The following is a 22,224-nucleotide window of genomic DNA, read 5'->3' as shown; positions in this document are numbered from 1 at the left end:
ATTTGATGTGATTCATGATTCAGATTTTATGAGTGCTGAATAACAAAGTTCTTATTTAGAATATAGGCTGTAGTTTGAAAACTATCACTGTTGACTTCAGACTATATTGGAATTTATGTTAGAAAAATTCATTGTTTTATAAAATCAGTTTTACACAAAATACGCACTTACACATTTTAGAGATGGTTATTAAGAATTGCTTTGAAAACTAATACAGGCCTTAGAATCCGGTCAGATTAATTTTAATATCAAAAGTTGAGAAAAAGAACATAATCACGGAGTAAAGAAAGGTTAGACTTCATTTTCTTTTTTTTTTTTTTTTAAAGATTTTATTTATTTGACAGGGAGAGACAGCTAGAGAGGGAACACAAGCAGGGGGAGTGAGAGAGGGAGAAGCAGGCTTCCCGCCGAGTGGGGAGCCCGAAGCGGGGCTCCATCCCAGGAGTCTGGGATCATGACCTGAGCCAAAGGCAGATGCTTAACGACTGAGCCACCCAAGCGCCCCAAGACTTCATTTTCATGCTGGCATAATTGTTGGCATTGAGAGTACCATTAGCTGTTATTTTTGTGTGTTAACTTGGATACTAACTATAGTTGGTGTATAAAGGATTACATATAATGCTCCTGACATTTTGGACTAGGATCCCGGAAAATGTTTCCTTGGACTAGAAGCTATAAAGAATAGATGATATTAACTGTCTATGCAAGTATACCATTTTAAGATACGGTTAATAAAATGTGGTGCTTTATTAAGGGACCTGGAGTATCTGTTAAATTAGGAAGACCAAAATATTATTGGAGATCAATTAATGTGATTAAGGCATCCTTAGGAAGAGTAGAACATAAAATGATGTAAAAGAAAAACCACACAGCATTATAGCACTGGACAATTGGTTAATATTTAGCATAGTACAAGAGGTGGAAGTGAGAGATGCTATTTGATGGTCACTAGAGTGATACTTTTATTCTGGGGTCGTGGTAACATAGTCTTCTGTATATTAACTAGTTCTTAACATCATTCAAGTAAAAAAAAGTGGTTTGTAGGTACAGCAACCAGTTTCAGGGCTGCTACTATACACTTAGTATATGCATTATGCAAGTCTTTGTTAATGCTTTGGCCCTGTCTGAATATGTTGATACTGGGAAAGAAATGCCCTGATTTATTAATCAGTTTGGTGATATTGGTTGATAGAATTCTGTCATTGATTGTATCTGCTTTAGCTTTAGGTTGAATTTTTGGACTTAAAAACCAAGAACCAAATCAAAATTGGGACCCCATCCATCAACTCATAGATATTATTTTTTTATGAGTTCCCATTTAGATAGCTAATTGGCATTTGATTTATCACTTTTAGCCTAATACTAATTACTTTGTAATGTTTTCTGTATTAGTTACCTATTTGTGTAACAAATTATCCAAAAATTAAGTTTAGGCTGAAAATAATAAACATTTATTATCTTATTCTTTTTTTTTTTTTTTTTTTTTGAGTTGAGAATTCGGAAGCAGCCTGTCAGGTGATTCTGGCTCAGGGTCTCAAGCTCAACTGAGGGAGGATTCATTTCCAAGCTTACTCATGTGGTTGTCACGCAGCCTTAGAACACCTGCTTCCAAGTTACTCACGTGGCTGTCGGTAGGCCTCAGGACTCTGGCTGTTGGCCAGAGACATCAATTTCTTGGCCACCTGGGCTTCTCCATGGGGCTGCTCACAATATGGCAGCTTGTTTACTCTAAAGTGAAGTATCTGAGTGAAAGCCCCCAAAACAGAAGCCAGTCTTTTTATAACCTAATTTTGGGAGTGATAGCCTGTTACTCTGCTAAATTCTGTTCCTTGGAAATGAGTCACTAAATCCAGCCCATACTCAAGAGGAGGCAATTACAGAAGGGCTTGCATACCAGGAAGAGGTGGGATCGTTGTGGGCCATTCTAGAGGTTGCTCACTACACTATCCTTTAAAGTTGAAAACTTTTTGTTACTGCAGAATTCTTTCTTGGAAGGAAAGCTTATGGGGGAAACTAAAAATAAAAGTAGATAAATAAGAAATTCTGCCCCGGGCACCTGAGTGGCTCAGCCGGTTAAGCATCTGCCTTCGGCTCAGGTCATGATCCTGGGGTCCTGGGATTGAGCCCCACAGCTGGCTCCCTGCTTAGCGGGGAGTCTGCTTCTCCCACTCCCTCTGCTGCTCCCTCTGCTTGTGTGCACGTGCTCTCTCTCTCTGTCAAATAAATAAATAAAATCTTTAAAAAAAAGAAATTCTTCTGTCCAAAACAGGGGTTCTAGGGCGGTAGATCTTAGCTGTCATCCTTCCCCTTTAGCTGCCAAACAATTTGAATATTAATATCTTTACCATCAAACATCAATCAAGGACATGAATAAATACTGTTTTTCTCATATTTTCATTTTAGGATTTGTCAACAGTTGTAAAATTCTAGCTTATAAAAATCAGGTATTACAACATGGAAAACAATTTGTGTAAATGTTTCTGGCAACTTTTAAAGTCAAGTAACTTCCTTTAGTAAAGTAAATCTAATGTAATGCCTGGTTTTGTAGCATTAGGAGATATTATTTATATGTTGGTGTGATAATGCTGTTAATCAGTTTGTTTTTGTAGTATTAGCAGATGTAATTTATGTAGTGGTGTGATAATGATAGTGATTTACTTACTAACTGCTGCCTGAAATGTTTTATTAACTATTTCCAAATTATATGTATTTCTAAAAAATCACAAATGTATAGTGGTATTTGAAATTCAATTTTAATATTAACATGTTCTTATTGCTTTTATGCTGTAAATTGTAATTCCTAATCAGTAACATAAATTACCTATTTTCTTTATCGTGCAGTATAAAGAATATAGCTTCAAAATAATAGTACCAAAATTAATAACAAACAATAAATCTGTAAGTTTAGAATTTTTTTATGTAGTTCTTTTAGTCCTTAGACTATATCCCTCTAAAGGTGTATAAAATCATTTGAAAACTACTACTGGGTGGTTATGTCAACAGTTTGATATATAGTTAGATTCTGGGCATTGTTTCCGAATGCTTTATTTATCTTAATTCCTTCTACTGCCCTGCAAAACTAGGTTCTTTTGTTATCCTTATTTTACTGATGAATGTAGTTTTTGCCATCTTGATTTTAAGTTAATTTATGTTAACAAGAAAATAGTACTGGTTTTGTTTGTTTCTCTATGGATTGCTGTAGTGGGAAGTAGGGGATAAAACTGAGGGAAAGGAAAATTTTAATTAGGAATTGAGATGGTGTTTATAATTTGGGGACCTTGAGGGTATATAATGGGACTGAAAGGGCAGTGAGTCATAATGGACTTAGTTCAATTCAAATATAAACACACATCCCCCCCATGTTTGTTTACATATGAGCCATCAGTAACATCACTTAAATATGTGTGAGTATATGTATAATACTAAATTTTATTATGATGTTACAGGATTCCAAGTCCAGGATTTACTGTGAACAACCTTCTACAACTGTAATACTTTACATTAGAATTTTATTTTTTTATTAAGATTTTTATTTATTTAATTGAGAGAGGGCGAGCACAAGCAGGGGGAAGCAACAGGCAGAGGGAGGACCAGACTCCCCACAGAGCAGGGAGCCTGATGCGGGGCTCAACCCCAGGACCCTGGGATCATGACTTGAGGCGAAGGCAGACATTTAACGACTGAGCCACCCAGGCGCCCCTTACATTAGAATTTTAAATCTTAATTGAAAATTAGAAAATAAAGTGCCTGGAATCATCACAACCAATTGTAATTTAAATTGCTTCTAGCCAAAATATGTCCAAACCAGTGAGTAGTATTGGAAGTGAAAGTTAGCTCCACAGTTTCTTCTGAGCAGTTTTTTCACAAGTTCAGAGTGATTTTATGGAGTAGATTTTCATTACTGAAATGCTTCATTTGGGTTCTTAATTACTAAGGAGTACCTTTTTGTGGTTGAGTGTTGTAATTATTAGAGCTCACACAAGATAGTTTTGAATAGAGGATCCTAATTTCTGGAATTTCTTTTCTAAGTTATTCTGATAAAATCCATGTTAGTTGAGCTTATGGCATGATAACAAATAGCTTTCAGTGTTGGTCTCTAAGTGACCCTTTTGGTTACTTTAAAATATTTTCAAGATATCGTAATTCTCTTGAGTTACTTTAAAAATGCAGTTGATTCTGTTTTAAATTCATGAGTCTAAATGGAGACTGCATTTGCTGTAAATAAAAATTGGAAATTTTTAGTAAGTGACATCTTTTATTCGAGCAAAAGGATAAAATATTTGGATTATTGCACCTGTATCTGTTTTATTAATCCAAACATGTAAGACCTTGTGCCAGGTACTTGTTCACTCTCAGGTAATAGAAGTTAACTAGGAATCTAGAAGAGTTAACTAGAAGACCCTTTTGATATTTATTTCTGTATTACAGTTAGAAATGGAGGTCTGTGTAGTGCCCCTGTTTGTATGAATGGGTCATTTAAAAACAAATGCAGGGGCGCCTGGGTGGCTCAGTTGGTTAAGCAACTGCCTTCGGCTCAGGTCATGATCCTGGAGTCCCTGGATCGAGTCCCGCATCGGGTTCCCTGCTCGGCAGGGAGTCTGCTTCTCCCTCTGACCCTCCCCCATCTCATGTGCTCTCTCTGAATTCTCTCTCTCAAATAAATAAAATCTTTAAAAAAATAAAAAATAAAAACAAATGCAGTAATTACTATTTTTTAAAACTCAGATTTATTTTAAAAAGTATATGATTTTTCCAATACAATTTATATCTTTAAATTAAGTAGGAATCTAGCAAAAATTTTGACATGTGCTGTCAACCTTTACTAAATACAAACATGTCATAATGAGTGAAATGTAAGATTTTCATTAGAATTACATTTTCAGCTTGTTTTTGTTGAATAAGTTTATACACCATTTTATCTTACTTTTATTTATTTATTTTGTATTTTATTTTCTTTAATTAACATATAATGTATTATTTGTTTCAGGGGTACAGGTCTGTATCCTATTTACTTTTATTTATTTTTATTTTTATTTTTTTTAAAGATTTTATTTATTTATTTGAGAGACAGAGAGCATGAGAGGGAGGAGGGTCAGAGGGAGAAGCAGACTCCCTGCCGAGCAGGGAGCCCGATGTGGGACTCAATCCCGGGACTCCAGGATCATGACCTGAGCCGAAGGCAGTCGCTTAACCAACTGAGCCACCCAGGCGCCCCTCCTGTTTACTTTTAAAACAAAGGAAAAACTGGGCCGCCTGGGTGGTCAAGTGTTGGACTCTTGGTTTCAGCTCAGGTCCTGATCTCAGGGTTGTGAGATCGAGCCCCACTTTCTATCCCTCTTCCTCTGACCACCCATGCTGTGCTCGATCTTTCTCTCTCTGTCAAATAAATAAATTTCTAAACAAAGGAAAAGCTATACATTATCTTCGATTTGTTTCCATGGAATTAAGAAGCATAAACACCTTACGTTTCCTGAAGGTAGTAGATGATTATTTAACAGCATAATGGTAAAAGGGTGGAGTATTACGGAAACATATCTGTATCTTCAACAGGAACTAGTGTTTGAAGCCATCATTTCTGTAGTATGTTAAAGTGAACATGTACCTGATTAATATGTATTGAGTTAAAGGTAATAGAATATTTTCATGTGAGCTTGAAGATGAAATTCTTCTGAGGAGACCTTTTTTTTTCTTTTATTAGAAGTCAGGGTTTTTTGTTGTTTTTAATGACAGGACCATTTTTGGCAATATTTAAAAAGCGTAACAGTTAATCAAAACTTTGTACAAGTATTTAAATTAAAATCAGCATTATTATTTATCGGTGGCCTGGCATACATTTATATGTGTGTGTGCGCTTGGTTTCTGATAGGTGACAAATGGCTATTTTAAAGACTTACTGAGTGATAAAAAGGAATTGTATTGATGTTTTTTTATCTGAAGTCTTATAGATTGTTAATTCACTGTGGCCTCTACACCAAAATTTGGTGAATGTTAATGACAGTGGCTAGTTAAGAAATGACAGATTTTTTTTTTTTTTTAAAGATTTTATTTATTTATTTGACAGAACGTTAGCAAGAGCGGGAACACAAGCGGGGAGAGTGGGAAAGGGAGAAACAGGCCTCCCACAGAGCAGGGAGCTCGACGCGGGGCTCGATCCCAGGACCCTGGGATCATGACCTGAGCCGAAGGCAGACGCTTAACGACTGAGCCACCCAGGCGCCCCAAGAAATGGCAGATTTTGATCAACTAATTATCCTTGTACTAATATTAAAAAGTGATGGTGTTGTTTCAGTAAAATGGAATAGTCTAATAGCTGATATTTTTGTATATTAAAATATAGCTGTTATTATAGTGGGAATTTAAAAATGAAACCATTCAAATCATATTTTCTTTTCCTTCTCTTTCTGATAGTGCCAAAAGTTTCTGTTGACATTGTAGTTAGCAAATTGTTTTTGTGTTTACTTTGGGGCATGCATATGCAGTTATCTGGTGAATTTACACCCCTTTCCCCTGTAGTTCTATGTGTATTAATAATCTCAAATAAAATTAATCTTCTTATTCTGCTAGAGAAGAAAAAGCTGGATCACTTACCAGTAACTGGAGTTCTCCTATTGGGTAATCTCCACAGATCCACATTCTTTGAAGTTATTGCGAATGCCTCGAGGACCAAGGAACCGTTGAAATTTCCAATTTCAGGAAGGTAAGCAAGTGCACTGAAGCATGTCTCTAGCATTCCCAAATCCCCTCTCCCCAACTTTCTTACATATACGTCTGTACTGCATGCCCCCTCAGTTCCAGTGGATGCCCATCAGGAAGATTCTCATGCTGGACAGAAGGGCAAGAGAGGTGGATCTGTGAGGGAAAAGACCCAATAGGATAACTCAAGTTACTGGTGAGTAATCTAGTTTTCAAAAACTTGAGATTTTTTTCTCACATTTCTTCTCTTTAGAATGAGTTTGTTTAATTACAAAGAAGAAAGTTGTTTGAGATAGCTTCATTTTGTAAATTTGATGTAGATTATGGAATTTATTGTATGGATGATAAATACCTAGTTCTTAATGGGTGTATGAATAAGTGTGACATTAATTTTAAAGAGTATCACTTACATAATAGCTGTTTATAAAAATTATATATCTATTACCTTCTGGTAAATAGTGTAATACTTCTAAAGCAATTTAAGGAAGCTATATGTTGAATTATTTTATAAATTCCTTTATTTGTGATGTTGCTTTTACATGAAGTATATACTTACACTGTAAAACTTAGGCTTATGCCAAATTTGGCCAAATTCTTCTGGGATAGTACTGAATAACAAAAAATAATCTTATATTAATCGACTAGCACTTCTTACTGATACAGTTTTCAGTGTACCTTTTAGCTTCATTGTAGGTATATTTGGAAAATAATTCAGGGTGTGTTTACCACTTCCTTGTTCATATAGATGGACTTATTAATTGGTTTATTGTGAGTCTCTGCTTCCACAGGTACCAGACAATTTATTGAACTGGCATGTAAATATTAGAATTGGACAGAATTCCTTGCTTCTAATTTCTCTCTCTCTCACTTATTCTGCTTTGTTACCAGGTTATCCTTTCTAAAAGGGCACTTTTAACACATAAAGAGCCTGTAGTGGTCCTCTGTTCAAGTTGTTTTACAAAATTTTCATCCATTTGCTGGTTACTTAAGGCCTCTCATAATCCAGTCCCATCCTGTTTATCCAGCCTTTTAAATTCTTCACTTTGAAACTTTTCTTTTGGTCTTACTTGTTTACTTGTTACATTTATGCTTTGGGGCTTGTACTTTGCCATTTTTAAAAAAATGACTTTCTTTTTATTCTACTTTTCGATACTCTAAGGCTGAGATCAGGTCCTATCCCTTATACAGTTCCTTTTATGCTAGCATCTCTCTGTGACCTCTGTTTCCTCAGTGGAAAAATGAGATTGCTATGAGAATTGAATTAATTAATTTGTGGAATGTACTTAGAACAATTCCGAGTAGCACATTGTAAACACTCTTTTTAACTATTATTTGATTAAAGATGGAACATTTCTGTGATTATGGGTATAATTTTCATCTGTATGACAGAGTTTAGCCTTTAGATATTAGCTGTGGTGGTATTGCTATTTCTTCGATATGAAACTCTTACGCTGATTTGTATGATCATGGAAAACAAAAATGGGATTTTATTGTTTTTAATTTTATTTAGTTCCTAACATCAGAGACTGGGATTAAATTATACCCATTAAAAAATAGTTTTTCACGTAGTTGATAGAAAAAACTTAGTTTTTCATGAATATATTTACTAGTTTTCTCATTTATAAAACAGGGTCATTTGGCTTATCAATCCTGTTTGTATTGTCAATTTTTCTTAAGAACAACAGTTTTTTCCCTTTGAAACTGGAATAGTGAAATTATAATTGTTTAGGGCAATATAAATTTCTTCTATGGGACATTAAAATAGAATGTATAGTTTTGAGAGAGTTAACTAGTTTGGCTTCATTTTAAGACTTTGTGTAGTGTTAGAAAACAAACTGGAAGTTCAGTGTACTTGATTTTTGAGGTTTAATTATCTTAGAAGACTATTGCTTGATTTTCAGAAATGTTTGGTTTTAAGATTACCTGTCTGAAGAAGCAGTAGATGAAATCTAATTTCAGGTTGCTGAAGGAAGGGAATGACAGATTGAGTGTCGCTTTTAAATAGTCACCAGAGAACCAATTCAGGTCCAATTAGACAAGCCAAAGTAAAGAATATTTAGATAACTTAAGTGCTTGTTGTGAATTTCCTTCTGCACATCCAGTTTCAGCGTTTCTTTGGTATAATAGTGCTATGGTATATATTAAGAATATCCTTATTCTTTATTCTTTAGAGATACATACTGAAAATTTTAGAAGGAAATATTATGATGGGTTCAGAAAAAAAGTGTGGGTATTTGGGTGTGTTGTGTATATGTGTGTAGAGAGAGATATAAGAAGAGATAAAGCAAATGTGGCAAATGTTAACAATTTTGAATCTAGGTGAAGGGTATATAGGGTATACATTGTACTTTCAACTTTTCTGTGGTTTTGATATTTTTCAAAAAAAAAAGTAGAAAGTATTTTAAAAAGAACTGTATTGTGCTTCAATTTCTCTAATTCTAAAATGGGAATAATAGAACTTGTTCTTTCTATGCCTTGATACCGGTAGGCACAGTGGGGGGTACATTTGGTAGAATAGCAGTCAAGAGAACTTTTAAGAAGTGGGTTTTTTTTTTTTTTTGACATTAAAGAAGAGTTTGATAGCAGACAACTTTCAAAGTACATTTCACGTAAAAGCATATTAGCTTAAAATATATCCCTTTTTCTTATTCAGAGCATATTGCATTATAATTGAACAAGAGCAGTCAAGAAGCAATAAATATGTAGAAATAAATGAAGTAACTAATTGAAATTGAAAAATACAGCTAGTTATAAAATAACTCCATAAATGGGCAAAAAAGATTAGACTTAGCTGAAGAGAGAAGTTGTTAATTTCAAGATAAAACTGATAGGGCGCCTGGGTGGCTCAGTCGTTAAGCGTCTGCCTTTGGCTCAGGTCATGATCCCAGGGTCCTGGGATCGAGTCCCGCATCGGGCTCCCTGCTCGGCGGGAGGCCTGCTTCTCCCTCTCCCACCCCCCCTGCTTGTGTTCCTGCTCTTGCTGTCTCTCTCTCTGTCAAATAAATAAATAAAATCTTTAAAAAAAAAAAAAAAGATAAAACTGATAACTCTTCCTGGACACTGTACAGCAAGATAAAGAGATGAAAAGAATGAAAGAAAAGCTAAGCCACCTTAGAAGTAGGTTGAAAAGTTCCAGGGCAGGTCTGATTGGAGTTCCAGAACAGAGAATACAGAGAATGGTGGAGAAGCAGTACTGAAGAAAAAATGACTAACCATTTTCAAGAATTTTTTTTAAAAGTAGAAATTGTTGAATAATTAGAACTGAATCATAACAAAAGCATTGTATCCGAACTTGAAGGATACAGGAAAAGTGGTGCTTAGGGGTGAATTTATAACCTTAAATGCATGTATTAGGTTGAAAGAAAATAAATGAGCCAGATATTCAACTCAAAAACTAAAAAAAAAAAGGAGAAAGTAAAAGCTAAGAAAGAAGGGAGGGAAAAAAAATAAAAATAGAATTTGGTGAAATAGAAAATAATAAAAACAATAGCAATGTTTATTCAGATCAGAGCTGGTTCTTTTTAGTTGATTAAGTTCTGGACATAATCAAAAAACAGATGATGAGGGGCGTCTGGGTGGCTCAGTCATTAAGCATCTGCCTTTAGCTCAGGTCATGATCCCAGGGTCCTGGGATCGAGCCCCACATGGGGCTCCCTGCTCGGCGGGAAGTCTGCTTCTCCCTCTCCCACTCCCCCTGCTTGTGTTCCCTCTCTCGCTGTGTCTATCTCTGTCAAATAAATAAATAAAATCTTTAAAAAAAAAAAATGTGGTGCAAATAAAATTTAAAATGAGATATAACTACAAACACAATTATAAATTTAAAAATCACAAGAAATCACTATATAAGTTTTATTATATAAGATATATAAATATATAAATAATATATAACATATATATTAATATATATATATATATTTTAAAAATCAGGTGAACTGGATTGTTTTCTAGGGGAAAAAAATCATTCCAAAATTGTAAAGAAAAAATCTAAAGAAATTTAAAAACTGTTAAAACAATTGAAGTTGTAGTAAATTTCCCCAAGAGGAATAGGTTTTTAAAAATAACAACTTTAGGGGCGCCTGGGTGGCTCAGTTGTGCCTTCGGCTCAGGTCTGGGATCAAGCCCCACATCAGGCTCCCTGCTTGGCGGGAAGCCTGCTTCTCCCTCTCCCACTCCCCCTGCTTGTGTTCCCTCTCTCGCTGTCTCTCTCTCTGTCAAATAAATAAATAAAATCTTTAAAAAAAAAAATAACTTCAGGGGCGCCTGGGTGGCTCAGTTAAACATCCAACTCTTGCTCTCAGCTCAAGTCTTGGTCTCGGTCATGAGTTTAGGCCCTACATTGGGCTCCACGCAGAGTGTGGAGCCTATTTAAAAATAATAAAATAAAAAAAAAAATGGAAACTTTATTGAGCTATAATTCACAAATCCTATTATTTATCCATTTAAAATGTACAATTCAGTGGTTTTTAGTATTTTTAGAGTTGTGCAGCCATTACTTTGATGTTTTAGAATATTTTCTCACCCCAAAAAGAAACTGTTGTACCTGTTCGCCGTCAGTCCCAATTTTCCTCAAACCCTCTAGACTTAGGCAACCTCTGATTTACTCTGTTTCTATAGATTTGCCTATTCTAGACATTTCATATAAATGGAATCATTCAATATGTGGCCTTTTGTGACTCACTTCTTTCACTTACAATATTTTTAAGGTCCAACCATGTTGTACCATGTATCAGTGCACTTTATTCCTTTTATGACCAAATATTATTCCATTTTATGCATATACCACATTTTGGTTATCCTTTCATCAGTTGATGGATATTTGGATTATTCTGCATTTTTTGCCCATTATGAATAGCTGCTATCAGCATTTATGTACAAATTTTTGTGTGGACATACATTTTCATTTCTCTTGGATATATACCTAGGAGTGAAATTACTAGGTCATATGTAACTATGTTTAACCTTTTGAGGAACTGCCAGACTGTTTTCCAAAGTGGCTGTGCCATTTTACTTTCCCACCAGTAGCATATGAGGGTTCTAATTTTCCACACCCTCACCAACACTTTCAGTATCTGTCTTTTTTACTTTACCCATCCTCACTGTGTGAAGTGTTACCAGAGGAATAGTTTTAATTGTGATATTTATAATCCTTTTTCAGATATACTTATGGTGAACAGATAATTCTATTTTTATACAAAATGACCCAGATAATAGAAAAAGAGAGAAAGCTACCCTGCCGTTTATCAGACAAGTGTAGTCTGGAAACCTAAACTGGAAAGAATATACAAGGGAAAATATATTCAATCTTATGTATGAACAGAGACATAAAAATTTAATTAGGATAAGAATGTAAGGGGCGCCTGGGTGGCTCAGTTGGTTAGGCGACTGCCTTCGGCTCAGGTCATGATCCTGGAGTCCCGGGATCGAGTCCCGCATCGGGCTCCCTGCTCGGCAGAGAGTCTGCTTCTTCCTCTGACCTTCCTCCCTCTCATGCTCTCTGTCTCTCATTCTCTCTCTCTCAAATAAATAAAATCTTTAAAAAAAAAAAAAAAAGAATGTAAGGATAGTTCAATATTTGAAAATTGTATCAATGTAACATAAGATTTAGGGGAGCAGTCTTTTTTTTCTTTTTAAGATTTTATTTATTTGTTTGACGCAGAGGGAGAGAGAACAAGTGGGGGAGCAGCAGGCAGAGGGAGAAGCAGACTCCCTGCTGAGCAGGGAGTCCAATGCGGGGCTTGATCCCAGGACCCTGAGATCATGACCTGAGCCGAAGGCAGATGCTTAACCGACTGAGCCACCAGGCGCCCCTAGGGGAACAATCCTGAAAGATTTAGTGAAAGTTTATGATAAAACTCAATGCCCATTAATGTTTTGAGGAAAAAAAAAACAACAACCCTCAAACCATGACAAGTGAGCTTTTTCTTTCAGTAAAGGCTGTCTTTCAAACTGTCTTTCAAACAGCAGCATTATGCTTAATGGTGAAACCTTAGAAACAGTCCCATTAAAGTCAAGAATCAGACAAATACGTCTTTACTCATAAGCAAAAAGAACTACAATCCAAATGGATTGGAAAAGAGGAAAAATGAGATGAACATATCCGTAGAAAATTTTTTAAAAAACCAACACTGTGTTAATAAGAGAATTCAGTGTCACTAGATATAAGATCAAGATTAAAATTGGCAGTAGCCAGTTAGAAAATAAATTTCTCCTATACAGCAAATTCTATAAACTGGGTAAAGTGTTATTGAAGGACATAAAATTAGACATGAGTAAAAGACAGAATATACTGTATTTATGGTAAGTATAAATATTGCTTAAAAAATTACTTCTCTGTGATTTATTATACATAGTTTCAGACAAAAATCCCAATAGGATTTTTTTTAAACAAAAATTATATACAAAATTAAAGCCACAAGAATAACCAAGACAGTTCTGCAAGAAGAACAACAGTGAGGAGTGGCTTGTGCCGTTGTTTAGCAAGACTAATTTTATTTATTTTTTTATTTTTTTATTTTTTAAAGATTTTATTTATTTATTTGAGAGAGAGAGAATGAGAGAGAGCACATGAGAGGGGGGAGGGTCAGAGGGAGAAGCAGACTCCCTGCCGAGCAGGAAGCCCTATGCGGGACTCGATCCAGGGACTCCAGGATCATGACCTGAGCCGAAGGCAGTCGCTTAACCAACTGAGCCACCCAGGCGCCCAGCAAGACTAATTTTAAACATGTTATTTAGAATGGAATACTACGTAGCAGTGAAAAAGAATAAACTGCTACACACAACATGGCTTGATTCTCCCATGCTTATGTTCAGCAAAAGAAATGAGAAACAAAATATTACATATCGTATGATTTCATTTACAGGAAGTTCAAAAACAGGTAGAACTAATCTATGGTGTTAGAGATCAGAATGTTAATATCTTTATCTGGGTTGGGTATACATTATTTAAAAATCAAAGTGTATACTTTATGTAAATTACACCTCAATAAAAAAAGTAAAATATAAATTTATGGTAGTTAAAGTAGTATAGTCTTAATACAGGAAAAGACAGCTTAATATAATAGAAGAGAGAGTTCAGAAATGGATCCATACATATTTGAGAAGTTGATAAGAGTTAGAGATGACATTTTCTATCAGCAGGGAAAGAAAGAGTGGACTGTTGAATTGGTTTTCTATGGGGGAAAACTAGGTCTCTACTTCAAACTTTATGCAGATATCAGTTGCGTTTGAACTTTACACTAAGCATGAACAACTCTTTAATAAAGAGGAAAGTATAGAAGAATGTGTGTCTTTAGGATGTGTGAAGCGTTCTTTAACAAGTCAAGAAAAGAAGAATGGACCATCGAAGATAAAGACATCAAGGATAAAGGATTTGACTACCTCAGAAAGAAAAACTTAGGTTTAATCAAATACATCATAAACCAAACTAAAATGTGAGTGGCATGACTGAGAGATAGGTGTAATATCTGTAATATCTAGTGGATTTGTGTCCAGAATATATAAAGAGGAAAATAATAAGACAGATGATACAAATGCAAATAAACTGAACAATGGATATTAAGGCAATTCATAACAGAGCAAAGGAAATTGGAATGGCTAATGAACTGAAAAATGCTTAGTCTCATTTTCAGGGAAATGCAATTAAAAACTTACGAGCCATCAATTTTTTCACCCATTAGCTCAGGATCAGGTAAGTGTTACACAGTTGAAAGGTGCATATCCTTGTATCCAGAAGTTACCATTCAAGGTATTATTAGTCTAGAGAAATTTGCACATTTGCCCAGGGAGATTTGTACAGGGATATTCGTTTGGAAAAATCTAAATGTCCGTCAATAGGCATGGATGAATAAGATAGAAAATAGTTATATAACAGAGAATTACAAAGTCTGTGTTTAGATTTTTATCACTGGTGACTATTTTTATCTGTAAGAAAAAATTATATTGTTTATGCCCAGGAATTGCTTTAAGTATATATAAACAATTATTTTAGTCCTCATAAGAACTCAGAAATAGGTACAATTATTATCTCCATTTTATATATGGAAATCCTGAAGCATACAGAGGCAAAAAACTTACCTACTTTCAAAGGTGGTAAATGGCAGAGTGGAGATTGAAAGTTAGGATTTGAATCTCAATTGCCTGGCTCCAGAGTCCATTATGCCATGCTGCATTTCAATGTGTCTAAATAGGGAGAGAGCTCAGAAATGTAAGATAAAGTCAAGGCAGAATGATGTGTACAGTGTGTTATCATTTATACCAAATTCATGATGGTGGTTACCTCTGTCTGGATGGGGTTGGTAAGGGGAGATCTAGTGATAATGGTGAAAGGAAGCTTTATGGAACTACATGTTTTTCCTTAAAGAACATGTATATTTGTAGCTTTTAAACACCTACAGTTAATATATATATAAGCTTATTTTTACAAAAAGAAAAACTAGAAGGATTGATCTAATTTTTTTAATCTGCATTTATTCTTGATACTGGTTTATTTTTTAATTTTTTTTATTTTTTAAAGATTATTTATTTATTTGACAGAGACACAGCGAGAGAGGGAACACAGCAGGGGGAGTGGGAGAGAGAGAAGCAGGCTTCCAGCTGAGCAGGGAGCCCGATGTGGGGCTCAATCCCAGGACCCTAGGACCATGACCCGAGCCGAAGGCAGACGCTTAACGACTGAGCCACCCAGGCGCCCCTTGATATTGGTTTATGGTAGAAATGAAAGCAGTGGCCCTAGCACAGTGACTGTGATTTAGTTTAGTTCTAAGGTAGCAAATGAACACCAGTCACTGGGTTAGGTGCTAGGAATAGGGAGGTGGTGAATAGGTTTCATCCTCTTTCTTTAAGGAGTTTAGAGTTTTATAGGGAAAGAGATAAATAACTGTAATTCAATATGTTATATATAGATCTGTTTTCTTCTTTGTTTCTCCATCCCCCCACCACCACCCTTTCCTCCGAATACAAATAGGAGAAGGGGGAAACATCCTCATTTGGGGTATGGGAAACAGGCAGTGAAATGTCAGTGGCAGTCCTACTTCCTGTTCTTTTAGAAAACTACCAGAGAGTAAACTAATGGTCAGAGATTGTAGCATGTTCACCATTGTATCTCCAAAACTTAGTATAATCCTTGTGCTTAATTGAATAACTGGTGAATAACTGGCATACTTCCCTCTCAAATTAACTAGCACTTGAACCCAAATTTCTCCTTAGCCATCTGGGATATCTTCCATTGGTTGTTTCTTCCATTGATTATCAAAGTCTGTGGTAGTTTGACTAAGAATAGTGTATGAAGCCTTAAATTGTTTTGTGCCAAAGAACTTTGACTTGAGAAATATTTTAATCTGTAGGAAATTTTGGATCTCTGAAGTCCAATTTTATTTTCATTGTGCTGAGTCCAGTACATTTTTTTAAAACTAGTAGTCTTCTAATATTGGGATAGTACAATTGTTTTCCTATATTCTCTGTCTTTGAGTCAGTGCTGTCTTGTATAAGTGTTTATGTTCTGTTTCTTATTTATGAAATTCTTAATTTCCTAAAACCACATTCTCTTCAAGTTTCCAGATAGTATTAGTGTTTATGGTATGAGAATCCTAGTGTCTTTTAAAATCTGTCATGATATCTCATAAAAAATAGTTAGTATTGTTTCCTTTCACCCTAACGAGAGAGGTGTGTTTTCCTTGGTAGCAAATTAGAGTCAGTGTTAGGAGAGAATCTTTCCCAAAAGGGCAAATGTGAATACCTTAAAAATTGGTTGAAAATGGGTAAATTTGAATAAATCATAGTGAAAGATGTTTATTTTACTTTGTAAATTTAACACTTGGATTATAATTGACAAAATCCTAAAACAAGTCGTGTTATTATGCTGGATGGATTTAGTTAAACTATTGGTCAAATCCTGTTCCATGTGTACATAGTGCTGCTTTCTTACTATATAACCCTTTTGCCAGAGATAACACGAAGAGAGCCTGGTTACCATTTGGTGGAACAAGCCTGCTGGCTCAAGCCTCTGCCCAGAAATTTGATTCAGTCTCTTTTCTGGACAGTCTGGTAAGCTGTCATTGTTCTTCATGTTAAAATCATCTTACTCAGGATGTACCCAAGAGGAATTTAATACTAAAGGAGGAGACAATATTAAATTCAATGAAAATGTTAAAATAGTTACATTAATTGAAGGCTTCACATTAAGCATGACTAATTTTTATAGCACTCCAACAGAAATATAATGCAAGCCACAAAAGGGAGCCATATATGTAATTTAAAAATTTCTCATGGCCAAATTAAAAAAGTAAAATGTAACAGGTGAAATTAATTTTAATACTGTATTTTATTTAACCCAATATATCTAAAAAATTATCCTTTCAAATCATTATTGAGATATTTAACAATCTTCTCCATACTGAGTCTTTGGACTCTGGTCTATATTTTATATTTATAGCACATCTCAGTTTGGGGTAGCACATTTCAAGTGCTTAGTACCCACTCGTGTCTTCTGTATTACATAGAACAGACTTAGAGCATCTGAAAAAACATTTGGTTTTGTATAATTCTCCTATTACTTCTCATTAAAGGTGCTTTGAATTTCTTTTTTTCTTTTATTACTTCACCTGTGTGTGGGTACGCAGCTTTACTGTTGATCATTGGTAACCTGAAACCGACTATCCATTCCTACATTTGACAGAACATTTAGGTCTTACTGTAGTATTCCCTGATACCTAGGTCTACTTAATTTCTTTATATATTATTTTTAAAAGATTTTATTTATTTATTTGAGGGAGGGAGGGAGCAAGAGCGAGCAGGGGACAGAAGAAGGGAGAAAGAATCTCAAGCAGACTCTGTGCTGAGCATGGAGCCTGACGTGGGGCTCGATCCCACGACTCTGAGATCATAACCTGAGCCGAAACCAAGACTTGGACGCTTAACCAACCGACTAAGCTATCTAGGCACCCCATCCTTCCTATAAGCTTCCTATAAAAAGCTCCTACTTTTTATCAGAATATGAGGCTCAGACCTTCTACATAGGCTGCTCTAGGTAGGATTATACATTATTGCCATTGTCATCTCCTCCATCCCAGCACGGTAACAAACCTCTCTTTTTTCTTGGTTTAAAGTCATTGTCTGAACCAGAAGTATTCCTTATATGATGACTTTTTTTTTTTATAAGAGGGAAGTCCAACATCATACTTTATGGGGATTGGGTGTCCATTCTCTAAGATGCTAATTGCTTAAAGATTTCCAAATCAATTCATTTTTCTCTACTTCTTCCTTAGTAGATACTATGAGAATGAACATATTGCAAAATAGAGGCATATCTAAGGTACAACACATATGACTTGACTTTTTTTTTTTGGTAAAGATTTTATTTATTTATTTGTCAGAGCAGGAGAGCGCAAGCAGTGGGAGCGGCAGAGGGAGAGGGAGAAACAGGCCCCCTGTCAAGCAGGGACCCCGATGCGGGGCTCGATCCCAGGACCCTGGGATCATGACCTGAGCCAAAGGCAGACGCTTAACCGAGCCACCCAGGTGCCCCATGACTTGACATTTTGATATCCTCTTGGTTTCACCTTTCCTAGATGAGTGACATCTGTGAAGATTATTCTCAGTAAATGAATTTATGACCTCTAATACTGGTTATCTCTGTGTCCCAGTGCCAGCAGAAGAGTCTTCTATATTTTATTTCAAACAGTGCTCTTGTAATAAGATTACTTGAACTCAGAATATATAAATGCTCAGATTCTGAGGTTTCTTGGGCTACCTGCTTTCTGGTCTTAGTTATTATTTAACTTTCACACCTCTTTTGAATTTCCAGTCTTTCTCAGCCTACCTCTTTGTTACTCTATCTCCCTGCTAGCAGAATCTCGATTCCATTCTGTTTCCTTCCCACCCTTACTATCCAGGAATACCCATTATTGTTGGTAGGTATTGCCAAGCACAGTGAACACAGCGTTTGTTAAGGTCGAGTTTTAGCAACAGTGTGATAGGGTATGGTGTGGAATTAGCATTGGAGGGCCTGGTCTGGTATTGAAGTGAAGCATAGAATATTCTCATTTTCCCATCCACTATGACCATTCATCCTATTTAATTTCATTGCCGCTACCTAGGTGAAAGCTGGTAGTTGCTAGTTGTGGTCACTGGTATGTTGGTCAAATTTCTGAGTTAGAGGCTGTTATAGCCAGTGAACACTAGGCAGCATGTGGTAGCTGCTGACTTTGAACAAAACTAAAGACTGACTGAAAAGGATTCTAGGATTAGAGCAAAGAACACTGGATTTGTTTTCTTCTTTTCTTTTCTATGATTGGATAGTTTGTCCTATCTACTGCCATGACACTGATGTTCAAAAGATGCCAGTTTAGCTTCATCTCTGAGTATTTACTGAGATCAGTGAAGTGCCAGGTACTTTCTCAGCAGTGACCAAGATGGACACTGTGCCTTCTTAAGCAGTGGTTACTTGTTATTCCTCTTTAAATGTCCAGGAGCTCTCTACTGCCTTCAGGTCCAAGTCAGAGACCTCAGCTTAGTTTTTGAGTTTCTGCAGTAGAGACTAGAAACTGATGACCGGTGGTACCAGTTTGACTCTTTGTTTTATTTGGTCCCCTCAGTGTTGGTCTACATCATGTTTCAAAGAAATTGAATTGCCACTATTAAAAATTTAGGAGATTTTTCTTGAAATTTTAAATTTCCAGCTTTTTTTTTAATTGGAAGGTCTAGCAACCCTGAGCCTCGTTGTTCATTGCAACAGTTTGACCCATTTAGAGGGGACTTTGGCTCTCCACAGTTCTCATCACTCACTGTTGTCTCCTGGGTGTTTGTTTTACCTGGCCCTCCTCACTCATTTTTATTAATTATCTAGTCTCTGTAGATAATTGAGTTTGTAACTCCTGTTCTAGGTAATCTGATGATATCTCACTATAAACTTTGTTTCTTTTCTTTGATAGGAACTTTTTAGTAAGGCCAGGAGACGTCCTTAGGTAAAGTCTATACTCCTTAACATGGCTTACAAATCTTTTCATGGCTTGGTTCGTGTTTATTTCTTTATCACTAGCTCTTGCCATTCACCCCATAATGTTATGCCTCAGCCATATCCACCAATCCTCCTACCGGTAATGTGCTCTGTTGTTTCTAGCCTTTGTACACACTCAGATCTTGAATGTTATTTTGCCTTTCTTCTCATCCTCTGTTCCCACTGCTTCCCACCTCCCACCCCAAGTTTGGTTAATTCCTGTTAATTTCATGTCTTCTTTCCTTCAGAAAGCCTTTTCTGTTCCCATAGGATCTGCCTAGGTATTCATCCTATATATTTCCATAACTGCCTGCATTTAACCCAGTCTTAGCACTTACCAACTGTTTTTGGTAGTCTGCTTTCCAAACCTGCTCTAGACTTTGTAAGAGGGTGTCTTCATCACTTTTTTTTTTTTTAAGATTTTATTTATTTATTTGAGAGAAAGAGAATGAGAGACAGAGAGCATGAGAAGGAGGAAGGTCAGAGGGAGAAGCAGACTCCCTGCTGAGCAGGGAGCCCGATGCGGGACTCGATCCCGGGACTCCAGGATCATGACCTGAGCCGAAGGCAGTCGCTTAACCAACTGAGCCACCCAGGCGCCCTCTTCATCACTTTTGATTCCCAGGGCCTGTCATAAAATAGATATATAGTAAATATTTCTTGAGTGGGAATGGCTTCTTTCTCTAAGTTCTTTTAACAATTTCTAATTCTGAGTCTTTGCTTATGGAATTTCTATTGTATGGAATAATCTTTTTACTCTTCCAACTCTTGTTCATCTTCTAAGCTTCAAATTGTAGGGGGGCTATCCTAAGCGATTTTTTTTTTTTTTTAAGCTAATTTCAGTATCTACTTAACCTTTTCTTGTTTAGGTTCCGGGAATACTTTTTAGAAATGTCTCATTTTAGCACTCAACATGGTTTTCATGTACCTTACTTTGTTATATTTAATGTACAGTATCATTCCTTTTTTTTTTTTTAAAAGATTTTATTTATTTATTTGACAGAGACAGAGATAGGAAGAGCAGGAACATAAGCAGGGGGGGAGTGGGAGAGGGAGAAGCAGGCTTCCCGCAGAGCAGTGAGCCTGATGTGGGGCTCGATCCCAGGACTCTGGGATCATGACCCGAGCCCAAGGCAGACGCTTAACGACTGAGCCACCCAGGCGCCCATGTACAGTATCATTCTTAAGGTGTTATTTGCCAGTAACTTGTGCTTATTAGTAGATTGCTAATAACTAAAATAATTTATCTAGTGATTATATTCAATTTATGAGTCAAGGGTCTACTATCCTAAATATTCTCCCTTATTTATTGAGAACTCTGACATCTAGCCAGAAGTTTTAGATCTCTACCTAAATTTCTTCTTCCATTTTGGACTTTTCCCATAATAACAGTGCATATATTTTAATTGCTTGGGTTTTTTTTTCTGTTTCTCACACTAAACTGTAAACTAAGGGTTGAAACCATGTCTGCCTTGTTAAAACCACCTGTTGATATATCTTAACTAATACTGGAGTTTAGAAGATCTTGATATTCACCATGTGCATGTTTAAGATGTGACTAAAACAGTAGTGTTTTCAGTAAGTTAGGCATGAACATCTCTCATTTCTTTGCATGATTATTATTAGGCAATTATTTAGGTAACTCCACTTTATGTCTTCTAGGAATTTCAAACTTCATATGTGCAAAATTGAACTTACAGTTCTCTCCCCAAATTCCCCCTCTCTTGATGACACGCACTCTCTCTACTTCCTTCTCTCTTACCTTCTACTTTCTGCTATTCATCTACAAATCCTACGTGCTGTACCTCCAAAATATATTTAGAATTTCACCTCTTTCACCCTCAACTGTTGCCATCCTATTATAGGCCACCATCATCTCCTGCTTGCCTATTATAATAAGTTCCTAAATGGTTGCTGTGATTATAGTCTGCTTTCCTACCATCTGTTATCTAAATAGCAGCACAGCCAGGTAGTTTTTGTTTTTTTTAGTTTCCAAAGCTCATTTAAATTTGATCCTTGCAAACCCCTTTGTAGAATCACTATTATTATTGTAATTATTATTATTGTAATTATTTTACCAAGAAAGCAGAGTCCATGCAGGTTAAGTGACTTATATGAGAACAGAAGCCATTCATTAGTAGAGCCAAAATTTAATTACAGATCTTCATGTCTCAAAGCTTTGCCTTGTGGACCACAAATTCTAAATGTGATGACTTGAGAATCCATAAGGACATTACCTTAAAGTCTCTCCTAGACAGTTTTCCAAAGGGATAGGTCATTCATACTATTTATAGTCACTTTTTTTTTTTTTTAAGATTTTATTTATTTGAGAGAGAGAGAGAGAGCACAAGCAGGAGAGGGAAGGAAGAGGAAGAGGTAGAGACAGGCTCCCCGCTGAGCAGGGAGCCTGACGCGGGGCTCAATCCAGGACACCGGGATCATGACCTGAGTCGAAGGCAGACGCTTAACCAACTGAGCCACCCAGGTGTCCTATAGTCACTTCTTAAGAGCAGTTTTAAGTTCGCAGTTAAATTGAGCAG

The 22,224-nt window shown here is 36.1% G+C and overlaps 1 protein-coding gene and 1 long non-coding RNA gene across 5 annotated transcripts in view; both read left to right on the top strand.

Annotated features, from left to right (window-relative positions):
- The window catches only part of YAF2 (YY1 associated factor 2), a 74,059-nt gene that overhangs the window by 18,847 nt on the left and 32,988 nt on the right, over nucleotides 1-22,224 (top strand). The window contains exon 3 of one of the 4 annotated variants that reach the window (XM_006735230.3): nucleotides 6,626-6,697. The exons of 1 other annotated variant lie outside the window; for it this stretch is intronic. In XM_006735230.3, the coding sequence (XP_006735293.1) occupies nucleotides 6,626-6,697 (72 nt within the window). Of the gene's footprint in view, nucleotides 1-6,564; nucleotides 6,698-16,634; nucleotides 16,735-22,224 lie in introns of all 4 variants that reach the window. 2 more of the 4 variants (XM_081821498.1, XM_006735232.3) reach the window with 2 other exon arrangements.
- LOC145721768 (uncharacterized) lies at nucleotides 4,657-5,377 on the top strand. The gene is made up of 2 exons (XR_014145661.1): nucleotides 4,657-4,995; nucleotides 5,209-5,377. It is a non-coding gene; the product is annotated as an uncharacterized LOC145721768 (long non-coding RNA).

This window comes from Leptonychotes weddellii, chromosome 5 (genome assembly GCF_054177405.1).
Source record: "Leptonychotes weddellii isolate Sample4059 chromosome 5, ASM5417740v2, whole genome shotgun sequence".
NCBI lineage: Eukaryota > Metazoa > Chordata > Mammalia > Carnivora > Phocidae > Leptonychotes > Leptonychotes weddellii.
This window is presented reverse-complemented; position numbering and strand designations above follow the sequence as displayed.